Consider the following 12,695-nt stretch of genomic DNA (forward strand, 5'->3'; position numbering starts at 1 on the left):
TTTTTTCCACTGGCCTGTCTAAGAAAGACAAAGAGCCAGAGAATATAGGGGAGTCCTAGCATGCCTGATTCCTGCTACTGTGGTTATTTGCCCTGAAAGCCTCCTGAAACCCGAACATATGTTATATGATTGCTGAAATAAGTGAGAAATTTCAGCAATATTTTTCATGGTTGTTTTTATTTGCATCCATTATATTAATATAAATTTATCGCATTCATAAGGAATAGTGAAATAGAAGAAAAAGACATTGTTAATTCCATAAAAGGATTTTAATAGGACTTGTGTATAATAAAACAAATAACTATAAGGCTCTTGTAGAAAGTTTGCTTTCAAGCAATTAAGAAAACAATGAAGGGAAACAAGCTACCCAGCAAATCTTGGAGGTGGTACGGGACTTTCCTGTTTTCTGTCCAAAGTGAACTAGAGACCAGTTTCTGTAACAATTTTGATAAATTTTATTGGTTTATACTTTTTTTAAAAAACAGTATTCATATTTTAATACCCACTGCTTGCTTTAAAATGCCGTTTTATTCACAGTTTGAATGGCAAGAGGGTGATTGCTTTATTTATGTTTATTTCAAAGAGGAAATAGGGTAGAAGTATTTTTAGACAAAAATTCTTATTTGAAAGAATTTGTTGTGGCTTTAAAAAATTGGGGTAAGTGGTAATGTGCAAGTTGCAGTGTAACTTGGAACATGTACTGGGGCACTCTGAGATGTAGGTCGCTAGAGGATTAGCTCAAGGGGAATATAAACCATTTATTCTTTACTGCTGTAGAACTACCAGAACATATAAAATGAAATCAGATACTTGACTGGTCTAACTCAATTCAAACTCCCCTTTTACTCAAGCTCTTTTCACAGTAAATAGTTTTGAAGGAGCCTTGGAATTTCTTTACTACATTAGACCCTTGAGGCGCTTCTTTAGTGATGCCATTGTATACTTTCCAATGATGCCCTGAAACATAAGTATCAACAGCCCTTACATCATTTACTCTAGAAATTCCATTAAGAACCAACTTGCATACCTGCTCTGACAAAGAACTGCTATATTTTTTGGACATTCGTTTCTTCATAGTTTCTTTTACCGATTTCACCTTTTTGCCAAGGGATATGCGGGAAGTAGAAGGGGATTTGATCACTTCTTTGTAAACAAAGTCACTATCTTTGCCCTGTAAAATGAAAGAAGGTTCAAAAGAAGGTGCATAGTTTGATCGTTCTCTGGAATCTTCACACACAAAACATCTGAAGGAGACATAACATGTAAGGATAGTAGAAGTTTTGAAGACTCTCCAAAGAAAGATTCTGCATACATTCCTCAGAGGGTTGCCAGACTATGGTAGGTGGCCTCCCGCTAATCACTGCTGTTGCCCTAAATATGCTGCAAATATGCTACATCACTTCCAGGTGCAACCCAGAAGTGGCAATGGGTAGTTCTAGGAAGTGCTAGCAATATCTAGAGGTAACCATTGTTATTTCTGGCCTGTACACAAAAGTGATGTATTGACATAGTTGACATTGCCAACATTAGATACCTCTCCTCATGTCCCTGTCCCACAGCCCTCTTACTAGTTGCCAGGGTACACCTATGAATCCTACTCCCTCAACAAGATAGGCAGTTTCCAACAATGTGGAAACTCTAGTTCTCATAGAGGAATACATGTCTCTTGTATGACAAGTATATTAGAACTGGTCATCTATGTTTGTTTTTAGACAGGAGTCATTGATTGGGATGCTAAATACCTCCCCGCTTCTAGTCTACTTTCTTCCATTCTACTTTCTTCAATAAGTGGCCAAATCTGACACAACTTTTCATCTGTGAGAATTATTCCAAAATATATGGTCTTGGAAATAAATGGTCACAATGTAACAAATTCTTATACTACTTGCACCACCCCAACACTGTCTTATACTGATTTTCAACAAGCTTTCTTTGTGCATGGATTTAATTCTGAACCTTTTGAAAGTTAGGTAACCACTCCCAATATACCCCCATTAGAGCTTTATGTTCTTGAACAGAGAACCTCCTGGTGGTTCTTGGTCCAAAACAAGTGCACCTTTCATCAACTAGGGCCGTGACTTTTCTCCCATGGCTCCAACCTGGTGGAACACTCTGGACCCCGTGGGACTTATTTATTTATTTGTTTATTTATTATTTATTAGTTTGTAGAACTGAGTTGTTTTGGTGGTTGATGATAGATGCTTTCCATTACTGGCCTCCTGGTCTACCCTACTCCCCCTTGTAATCCCTGGAAGTTAAAACAATTATACATTGTGTATAAGCACTTATTCATAGTAAAGATATACGATGTGTCAATGTAGTTCAAAATCTGATAAACAACATCTAATTGACACTATATTGCTGGTTCTTGTAAAAAGAATTATGGCAAATGGGGAAAAAATTAGTCTCTTAAAATATGCCATATTGCAGCACGAATAAAAGGTCTCATGCATTTTAATATTTGGACTTTTATCTCATACTCACCATCTGATCCAAATTGTTTCCAATATGTAATGAGCGATTTGTCAAGTCAAATCCACCAAAGCTGCAGGTCCTCTGTGAAATAAAACAGGTTTAAGCAACTTATCGCATTACAACTAAATCAATACATGGAATTAAACATTTTCAGGTGCAAGAAGATACCAGTAAAAATGTACAAATTATGATAATGGGGAAAATATGTGAAACTTAAAAGAACTGGTGGTACATTTCATGCACTATGCTGCTTCTTTCCTGGCCTTCCAGATAATCTATTTTTCCTAATTTCACACTGACTGGATTGTTCCTCCATAAACGAGGATTTAAGCTTCTCCAAAGTCAAGATTAGAATCTGAAGAACTGATTCATGTAAACATCACCCCACTTTCACTTTTTGTCACAGGGATCCAGAGCAGTAACAGAAACCTCTATGAGTCAATCCTATAAAGTGCAACAGAACTCTGGGAAGCAGGTAACCATCCTGCAGTCCAAAGCCTATTTCAAAAGAAATAGGTTTGGGGGCTTCTCATAGACATCCTCGGCACCTTGGCCAAAATGGCCATTTGCCTGAGCTTTCAAGAGATGCCTTAATAGGGGTTTCATTCCTGGAAAGCACTGGCTCTACGCTTCTCACCAGCTTTCCCATGGCACAAAGCAGCATTGTTACTGCTGTGAGGAAAGTAGGTTATATTTACAGTGGAATGAGTCACTCTCAGAGCTCCAGCTCAAAGCCCAAAACAAGCATACCCCAACTGATGCTGACTGTGATAGTTTTGCCTGCCTGAACACGTCAGCATTACAACACTACCTGCTCACAAGGGCTAATAAGCACTCAAAGCAAAGCCACATTTCCATAGCAAGGCACAACGTTCTCGGCTGCAGCTAATAGTCCTTTTCGAAGCATTTTCATTAATTGAAAAGGGGCATTGCTTTGAACCCCGTAGGGCTCCACAGCAGCCTTACAGTTCCACAAATGGAACTGTTTCCATTCTCTAGAAGTAGAGGCACCTGTCATTTCTATCCCCCCCCCCACATCATATGAGGACTATAAAATAAAAATAAGAGAATTAATTACTATTCTCTATGGCATCAACAATGCATTGCAAAATAGGAAATACCAACTTTAAAAAAATATGCCAGCTTGCAGACTGCTAGACACTGACTAATAAGCTGCATCTGAATATCTGAGGATGTTATAACAAGCTAAGAAAACTGAAATTCTAGCAGCTGTTCTCCAACCATCAAGAGCACAATTTACTTTCTTAAAAACAAAATCAGTACAACAGCCTTAGAGACAAACTAAGTCTGAAAGTCTGAAGATAAAATAAACACACTGAATCATTCTGGTGGGCAATTAAGAGTTTTGGCATTCGCAGTGCTAGGCACCCAACCTATAGAGTCAAAGCTAAAAGGAGAGTTCCAGCAACATGGCACAAAACGACAAATGAAAACAGTACTAGTACCATTTTAAGGTTTGTACCAATATTGTTAAATTTCTGGCATTATTCGTAGCCCAAAAAATGGCTTTTACAAATAAATTGTATAACTTCTACTTGTTTTATGAATAACATGCCAACTAGAATCTGTGGAGAAAACAACGGAGGACTTTTCAATGGAACTGTCATGCAATAATACAAACACAAAAATGTGTTGGTGCACGTTTTGAAAGATCTATGCATGCCTTGGGCACCAAAACAAATATTGATGCCAAAAAAAGGAAAAAAAAAGTTAAGACGAGACAAAGTAACCAGTTCCACTGAACATGACAGGGCTATCACAGTTCCCTGAGGTTGCAGTAAGCATGGAGGAGAGGGTGCAGAGGTGTTTTCGTTTGTTTGTTTTTTAGGAGGAAAGCCACAGGAAGCTGTTAATCAGAGGCTCCATCTGAAAAAGGGAACAGACCTACTTTAACAAGCTAAACATATCCTAAGTAGCACATCAGGACAAAACCATACATTCTATGGAATTGCAACAGAAGAATTCATGGGACAAAATTAGAAGTTCCTGAAAGGGAACAGAATGTCAACCTACTTAGTTTTATATATATAATGAATACTCAAATTCAATTTATCTAATATATGATTGTTCTGGGTAGAAATCAACATATTCTGCACTGGCCACTGTTCCATATACTGCTACCAAGCTAGTTACAAATTAGCTAGAAAGATTATGTAGTTCTTTTATTTACTACAGTAAGACCACTAGAACTCTCACTGTGCTGTTTTTTCACCGATATCTCCCTTAATTCTTATGAAATCTTAGCTAAAGTGCCTTCGTATAAAATGTTCTTTACTTACTAAAACCCAAACAGATTCAAATGGGTAGCTGTTTTGGTCTGAAGTAGCACAATAAAATCAGAGTCCAGTAGCACCTTTAAGACCAACAAAGATTTATCCAAGGCGTGAGCTTTCAAGTGCAAGCACTCTTCCTCAGACTAAGAACTCCAACCTTATCCAGTATAGGCTAGCCACTGGACCACTGGATTTTATTGTAAAACCTAAACAGTATGACTGCATGCCTTAGAACAGTGGTCCCCAACCTTTTTATCACTGGGGACCACTCAACGCCGGGGACCACTCAACGCCTTTTACTGAGGTCCGGTGGGGGGGGTAGTTTACTCCTCTACTCTCAACCACTGCCCTAGCGCTCTCTGATCGCTATGGTAATGTTTAAACATCCCTTCAAAATAAGATACAGACATGCCACGACAATGAAGTGTGTTGTAAAGGGCTGGGGGGGGGTGAAGTAAAGGGCCTGGGGGGGAGAAGGTGTCCTTCGGGGCCCACCTCCAATTAGTCGAAGGACCACATGTGGTCCGCGGCCCACAGGTTGGGGATCGCTAACTTAGAAGATATAAAGCAATTGTGTAGCACCAGAACAATGGTTGATCTAGTCCAGCACTCTATAGCAGCCAACCAAGATGTCCCAGAAGGACCACATGCCAGAGTACAGAGGCCAGTGCCTCCCCTATTTGTTCCTGCAACCCCATAACTGGCCTGTGAGCATGGAAGTTCTGTTTATCTATCATATCCAATCGGATATGATCCAAATTCCAAAGCCATGAATTTGCCTTTGAAAAGTCACTAACTTTCAGCCTGTTACCAATGTTTAAAACTTGAACAAAATGCTCACACTTTACAGGATTGTTATGAGAATTAATGTAATAAACTGTATAACCTTTTACATAGTATAAGGGAACAGCAGAAATGAAAGGGGGAACACGAAAGCTGATTTTTTAAAAAGAACATCTCAGAGACTACAAGAGTCACCAAGATAGGACCATAGACTACCCTGACAATTCAGAGATAGAAATTTCTATTATTATGGTTAGGAAAAGTTTCTACAGTTGTCCCTCTCTCTGTTATGTATCTGAATACATCAGGCTGGATCTAGCTTTAGTCGCTATACCTTTGTACAGAACACAAAGTGCAGGGATTCTTCTTATCTCCATCTCTTTCCTTTTTCTCTTGTTATTACTGTTGGTGTATAGCTTTCACTATCCAAACCTCAACTGTCCTCAGGGACATAAAAACTATTTGCAAGTGCTAAATATTTTGGCAGGGGGATTGTGCTAATGGACACTATGTGAAATCTTCTAAAGAAGGATTCTTTGAAATATAAATTTCCATAATATTTTTCTGCATTAACATGTTTTTTTGTACTTTTAGTTGTCTTGATTAGAAGATGCAATAAGCTGCTTCTTAGAATTTTGCCAGTTTTGACACTGGGAATGAGAATGTTGTAACCAAGCACTTACTAGAACTTCATGTTGGCAAGGAATTGGGGTGGGGGGAGGGAAAAGAAAAGTTCTTTTTAAAAATATGATAGAAAAGCAAACGATGCTGACTGCAACCTAATGGGAACTGGTAGACCACCTTCAGCAACAATTCTTGGACTCACAGACTTTTGGTGGATTCTTAAGAGAACCCTTTTAGTACAGCGGTCCACTGTGGCAGCCCACTTTCTCTTCGCCTCCTCCTCTTCCTCCAGCAGGCATCGTCTCAAATCCTGCTCTTCGGCTTTGCTCAGCGTCCGGTCAGTAACAGGCCGCACCAGATGTGACAGATTGAGGTGACTGTACAGGCTTCTTTCCACCACGTATGTGATATTGAACTCACTGACCGAATTGCGCCCTCGAAGCCTTCTGCTTGGGAAGCCACAGCCTCCTCCTCCTCCTCCTCCTCCTCCTCCCGCTTTGGCTTTGTGACGAAGCAGTTGCAGGTCACAAATGGAAGGGGATATACTTTTCCTAGCAGGACGCTGGCAGAAAAAAGCTCTAGAACATGAGTAGTTAGAATCTGTTTTCTTCAGCCTGATATGTTTCCTGACACTCTGAATTTCCTCAAAGGAAACCAGGACATGGTGTTTGCGCCGGTTGTCATAGAAGCAAACACTTTCTTTACTTACCCCGTGGCTCAGAGAGCCAAGGTTCTTCTTCATCTCCCCATCTGTCAAAGAGCGACAAACTTTGGGAATTTTTTCCTCTTCTGGATAGGAGAAGAATGTCCCAATCTTCTTTGGTGGCTTAATAAGGCCACGGCTGTCAGATTTCCCAAAGGTCTTGAGCAACTTCTTATTAGTAGCCCAAGTGTCTAGGCTGCTAGATGAAGGAGATGTGGTGAGTGACTCTGAGTCATCATCTGGTTGCTTCTCAGAAGAGCTATCCAAGTAGCATTGCTTCTTTTGAACTCCAGAGTAAAGTGCTGATCTGTCATCTGGTACTGGAGAGTTGTCAAGTGAATGCTCTTCCACACCTAAAAATGGAACAAACCATCACATCAACTTTTGTTCTTATGCTACTCAAACTTGAATAAAAATCACAAAAAATGCACATCATGGAAGGAAAATGTTTGTATCTTCAACCAAAATATGTGTGCGTGTGTGTTGTGTGGGTGTATTTTCTGAAAAACAGAACGATCTGCAAAAAAGCCCCCAAGACTTATCTAAGGGGGCCATTGCTGCTGCGGGGGAGGAACACCGAGAGGGACCTGGCTGGTTGGAGAGATCTCCCAGCCCTGGCATTCTCTGGGCAGGGTGTGTGTTGGCATGGCAACAGGGGGTGTAGCCGAACCGGGCGTCTGTTAAACAGATGGCCTGACGTTGCTTGGCCTCTTTCCCCCCTTCAGGGCACCCAGAGACGCCCTGTTTAGGGATTTATATAACACCCGTCTAAGACATACCATCTTGGAGCAGGTTATAGAATCTAAAATTCGATAATTCGAAAGAAAAATGCAGAGGATAAACTTAGAAAAATGCAGACTGTTAAGAAAAGATGCTGTGGCACTTGACAATTTTGTGACAAAACCTCAGTTAGCCACTTTGAAAGGAATAACAACACTCCATAGTAAAACATTTCTCCAAAATTATGATTAGTACAATGCAAAAGAGCTGAAGCAACAAAAATCAAGGCATCTTCATCCTACTTAATATGCAAGAATAAATAGACTAATTTGGCTATATAATATATGAACAGCAAACAATTTGCAAAATTAGAAAAGAGATAATCTGAAAGTAATACAGAGGGAAGAAGGCAAGTTGTATGAGCAAAGGCAGTAGGCATCACTAATCTTATCCATTTGGTGCCTCTTAATAATTGTAAAACAGCCTTGGGGGATGAACAGTCCGGCCAGCTGCACCGTGATTGGCCCTGCCCCTGCAGCTCCTGCCCTCCCTCACCAAGCCCTCACCCCCTTGCCTCACATACATGCCTGGCTGTTAGAGCCAGGCATGTCTGTGACTCCACCGCTCCAATCCAGGGCCCAAGGTGAGAGGCCGCAGGGGGGTGCTTTCCAGGCCCCCGGGAAGCCATCCAGCCACGGGGGTGGGTGGGGGAAAGGGAGCTCTTCCCAAAGGCCTCAGAGGCTACGGGTGAGCCTTCCAGGCCCCCGGGAAGCTATCCAGCCACGGGAGGTGGGTGGGGGAGAGGGAGCGCTTCTTAAAGGCCTGGAAAGCACGCCAGGGGCTTCACAGAGGGTATGCTTTCCAAGCCCTCGGGAGGTCATCTAGCCGTGGGGGGGGGGGGAAAGAGGGAGTGCTTCCCAAATGCCTGGAAAGCACACCTGGGGCCTCGCAGAGGCTCCGGGTGTGCTTGCCAGGCCCCAGGGAAGCCCTCCCTCTTACCCTTACCCCCCTCGCCCTCAGCGCTTCCCGGTGGCCTGGAAAACAGCCTGGATGCTGACGGGGAGGACCCTTTTAAAGCCGGTTCTTATGAATGGGCTTTGAAGCTAGTGTAGAATAAAAGGAGAAGTTGGTTACCATTTTCAAGTATTTCTAAGCTTGTCAGAAAGAAAGACCCAATTAATCTACTCAGGAAAGGATTCAAAGGATTCCTGCCTAGGAATTACAGTAGCTGCATTTCTAGTCTCCCAGACATATACTTGAGGGGCACCAGCAATTATGAACCAAGCCAAAGAACCATTTAAACTAGAAGAACTGGAAGTTGAGCTAGGGTGTGGGGAGACTAGTCTGTGACAGACATCCATTGAAGATGCTTTAGATATCATATACATTGTTCAAGGTAAGAAGGGTTTGTGACTGCAGAGTTCATGAGGTCTTTTCCTGCTGTATGGACTGTCAGAATTAAACACAATGCTTGGTAAAACAATTCATTTTCCTGTATATAGAAGCTGCCAGGCGGAAGATATTGAAACCCAAGAATGAAAGGAAATGTTGAGGGTTAAATACAATCTTCACTAGCCTAGGTTTGGAAAGCTGGAGTTTCTATTTCCTTTCTTGTATTATGGATGGAGTGGGTGGAAATTGCATATCACATCATCATCATCTGTTTTAATTGAACAGAATTAGAACAAAAAAGAATAGTCAGATAAAACATAATTTTAAGCCTGCAAGTTCCAGATATCGTGATTTTAGAGTCAGATTTTCAACATGTTAACTATGTGTTCAGTTGATCATTTTTTCTTCTCAGTGTAATAGAATACAATTCCCACTGGGATTCAATACATTTATTGAAACCATTTTATAATAAAGTTTTAGAACATATGTATTGTTCCTCATCATTTACAAAAAATGTGTATGCTGTACTACAAAAGGTTGCAACAGAGACTCACATGAAATTCCATTGCTGGCAAATAGTATGAAGTACCATATTTGCCGGCGTATAAGACGACTGGGTGTATAAGACGACCCCCAACATTTCCACTCAAAATACAGTACTATGGGCCACTATGGGCAGCTATGTCTATCCCAACTGAAGTGCACCCGGCGTACAGGACGACCCCCCCCCCCACTTGGAGGCATGTTTTTCAGGGGGGGAAAGTAGTCTTATAGGCCAGCAAATACTGTAAATGTCTTTTGAAGACACAGCATTGTCAATAAGAAGCCACATGTAATTCTCATTATGCAAACATAAGACAAGTTACACCCATTGTAATTAATAGACAGCCCAATTCTAGGCATTTAGCCTGGTGCACCTCATCCACCCCTGATTTGTGCTCCAGCACAGGAGCTGGGGCAGTGAAGTTCCGAGTCCATAAACGGTCTATATGACTACTTAGAAGGAAGTTTCACTGGAATCAAAGACTCCGTTTTTTAAAAATGAAAGACTATAGATTTAATAAGCACATATAAAAATAGCACGTGGGACTGCCTCCAGTGTCCCTATCCTTTAGTGACAACAGCTTGGAAGACTGACAGGACTCTTCATGCATTTCTACTGTCCTTAAAGACACATCAGATTTCTGGCACCAGCCTCTCATACTTTATTCTCTCAAGTGCCTTCCAAGACAGTGATCAGATGGAACCATTCCTGGGCTACAGTGATCACATGGAATATTACCCAGACACAGAGATCAATCATCTTTGTATGGTTAATGCATTTCCACTCTCCTTAAAATGCATTTGGTGGCCAAAACTGTATTTCTCTCACTGTATACAAAGAGCTATGTATGCTTTTTGTGTTTTGGGGGATAGAGAAGGTTAACAAAACATAATCGTTCAAAGGAAGTAAAATCTCATTTCCAGTGCATTTTGCTGTGAAAGGTTAAATCATACTCTGATGTAGAAGAAACCATGATGTCCTCCCACTTCCACCCAAGTAAACCACATGCATTTCCTGGCAGGCACATCATTCCCTAGCAAAAGCCTCATTGGAGGGAGTGGCTCAGTAGTCAGGCAGATGCTTCAGTATCCCATGAGAAACCGCCTGGCTTCTAACCTATAGGACAAGCCCCCTCCCTTGCATTTTGCCTTATGCTCCTCCCCCTACCAGCACAGCATTCAAGAGTCACTCTGTGGCTGGACTCTTTCCTAAACTTGACGAAAAGAAACATGAGAGATACAAAGCACCAGTTAACCCTCAACACTGTATTACAGGAAATGATTTGGGTTTACCAGAAAACATGATGCCATCCTCTATGTCTACCAAATGCTATGATCCCCTTGAGCCTATACTCAGTACTATGCTTCATCACTGGGAGATGACCTTGGAAGCGAAGATCACCACAGCATAATCAGAGCATGAACAGAGCATGAATCTCTGGTATTTTCTTTCAGTCTCCATAAGTATATGCAGCAGAAGAAAACTGCATTTCCTTGATGCAGAACTAAATGTGCTAATCAAGTCAGCCGTAAAAATCTATACACCAGAGCGACCCCTTCCCTCCTCATAAAATATAAAAGCTCCTTGGTTTGGATCCAAGCACCAGTGAGGAGAATCCTGCTCACTGAATGGAGGTTTCTGCTTCAGTGCCATGCCCCTCCCCCAAAAGCTACTCAGGATGGTTAGAATAACAGAATCGCAAACATGGAGGGGTCATCTCGTCCAACCCCCTGCATAATGTAGGAAATTCACAACTACCTGCCTACCACAGTGACCCCAATTCCATGCCCAGATAATGCCCCCCCTCCCCCAACTAGACTCCCTGGCCAGTCTGGCCTGGAAGAAATTTGCCTTTTGTTCCTGAAGTGGTGATTGGCATTTCCCTGGACATGCAAAAAAGGGCCACAAGAGCCAAGCACCAATTCAGTCCCTTCTGCCGACCCACTCCCAATCTGCCTAAGTTGACAGAATCAGCATTTCTGTCAGATGGCTACCCAGCCTCTGCTTTAAAACTTCCAACCCCCACCACCTCCCAAGGAAGCCTGTCCCACTGAGGAATTGCTTTTACTGTCAGGGACTTCTTCCAGATGTTTAGATGACCTTACAGAACAGAACAAGATATAATACAGAAGGTATAGCTAGAAGGTAAGTGTGTAATCAGCCAATCTTCCACTCACAAAACAGCTCTTTGCGTCAAACCCTTTAGTTTTAATATAGTACATGAGATTACATATGACTGCAACCAGACACAGTTCTCAGTATTCTTTCCCAGGATAGCCCTCACTTTTACATTTTTCCTTGCACATTTTAATAGAGAAATACAGTGCCTGCCCCACCCTGTCTCCATGCAGTTCTAGCATGATTAGCTAGGTTCTTACCTTCAGAGCTGTTTTTTTTATTTTCTTCTACTCTTATTAATTTCTTCCTGACCCTGCGTGTAGAGTTGACCAACTTATGCAGTCTCTTAAACTTTACCGATTCTTCCGATTCATCATCCGATTGCTCTCTTGACTAGCCATAAAACGAAAGGAAAAGTTAATAAAGAAATTGTTCCAAATCTCAGCCACTTTCTCCAGGATGAGCCACGTTCTGTAACTTAAAGCTGTTATTTTCAAGCTAGAAAAAAGAAAAAGAAATAGACAAATTACCAGCTACTTTAAAAAGAGCAAGACATACCATTTTTACTACGAAGTTAGCACAAGGTAAGGGTTCAGGCACCAAAATCCACTCCAGCCCTGGTCCTCCTCTCCGCACATTGTGTAATAATAGCTATTTCCACGTTGTCTCTGAGAACATTTCAGGCAGGACTCTTTTAGCTTTGCTAGTTAAGCTCCTGTGGTTTGGGTCAGGCACTGGTCTTGTCTGGCCTAGAGGAACTTAAGGTTTAAAAAACCAGTTATAAACAGCTCCTCAAAACTGAATTGAAACTCTATCATTGACTCCTTTTTTCCAGGCTTCTCAGTAAATCAAAAACAGCAGCAGCAAAAATGAAAGGGGGGGGGGGGAGGAAAGGAAATGGGAGATCTCGTCTTCTCCAGTTTGTTTTATGAGCTACAAAGAGACATGGAAAGATCTTCTCCTTCCCTGGTTCAGAGCTCGACACACTGAAGATTCTCAAGGCTGGAGCTAAGACAGACACAGCATTCCTCTAGAACTGACC

At 41.7% G+C, this 12,695-nt stretch overlaps 1 protein-coding gene across 7 annotated transcripts in view; it reads right to left on the reverse strand.

Annotated features, from left to right (window-relative positions):
* Nucleotides 1-12,695, reverse strand: part of SASH1 (SAM and SH3 domain containing 1) — a 776,849-nt gene that overhangs the window by 36,347 nt on the left and 727,807 nt on the right. For 4 of the 7 annotated variants that reach the window (XM_077350372.1, XM_077350389.1, XM_077350380.1 and 1 more), the window contains 4 exons: nt 11,914-12,046; nt 6,379-7,232; nt 2,485-2,556; nt 1,028-1,171 (listed from right to left, as the gene is read on the reverse strand). In XM_077350372.1, coding sequence (XP_077206487.1) covers nt 1,028-1,171; nt 2,485-2,556; nt 6,379-7,232; nt 11,914-12,046 — 1,203 coding nt within the window. Of the gene's footprint in view, nt 1-1,027; nt 1,172-2,484; nt 2,557-6,378; nt 7,233-11,913; nt 12,047-12,211; nt 12,690-12,695 lie in introns of those variants that run through there. The other 3 variants (XM_077350399.1, XM_077350409.1, XM_077350424.1) reach the window with 2 other exon arrangements.

The sequence above is a fragment of the Paroedura picta genome, chromosome 1 (genome assembly GCF_049243985.1).
Source record: "Paroedura picta isolate Pp20150507F chromosome 1, Ppicta_v3.0, whole genome shotgun sequence".
Classification (NCBI taxonomy): domain Eukaryota; kingdom Metazoa; phylum Chordata; class Lepidosauria; order Squamata; family Gekkonidae; genus Paroedura; species Paroedura picta.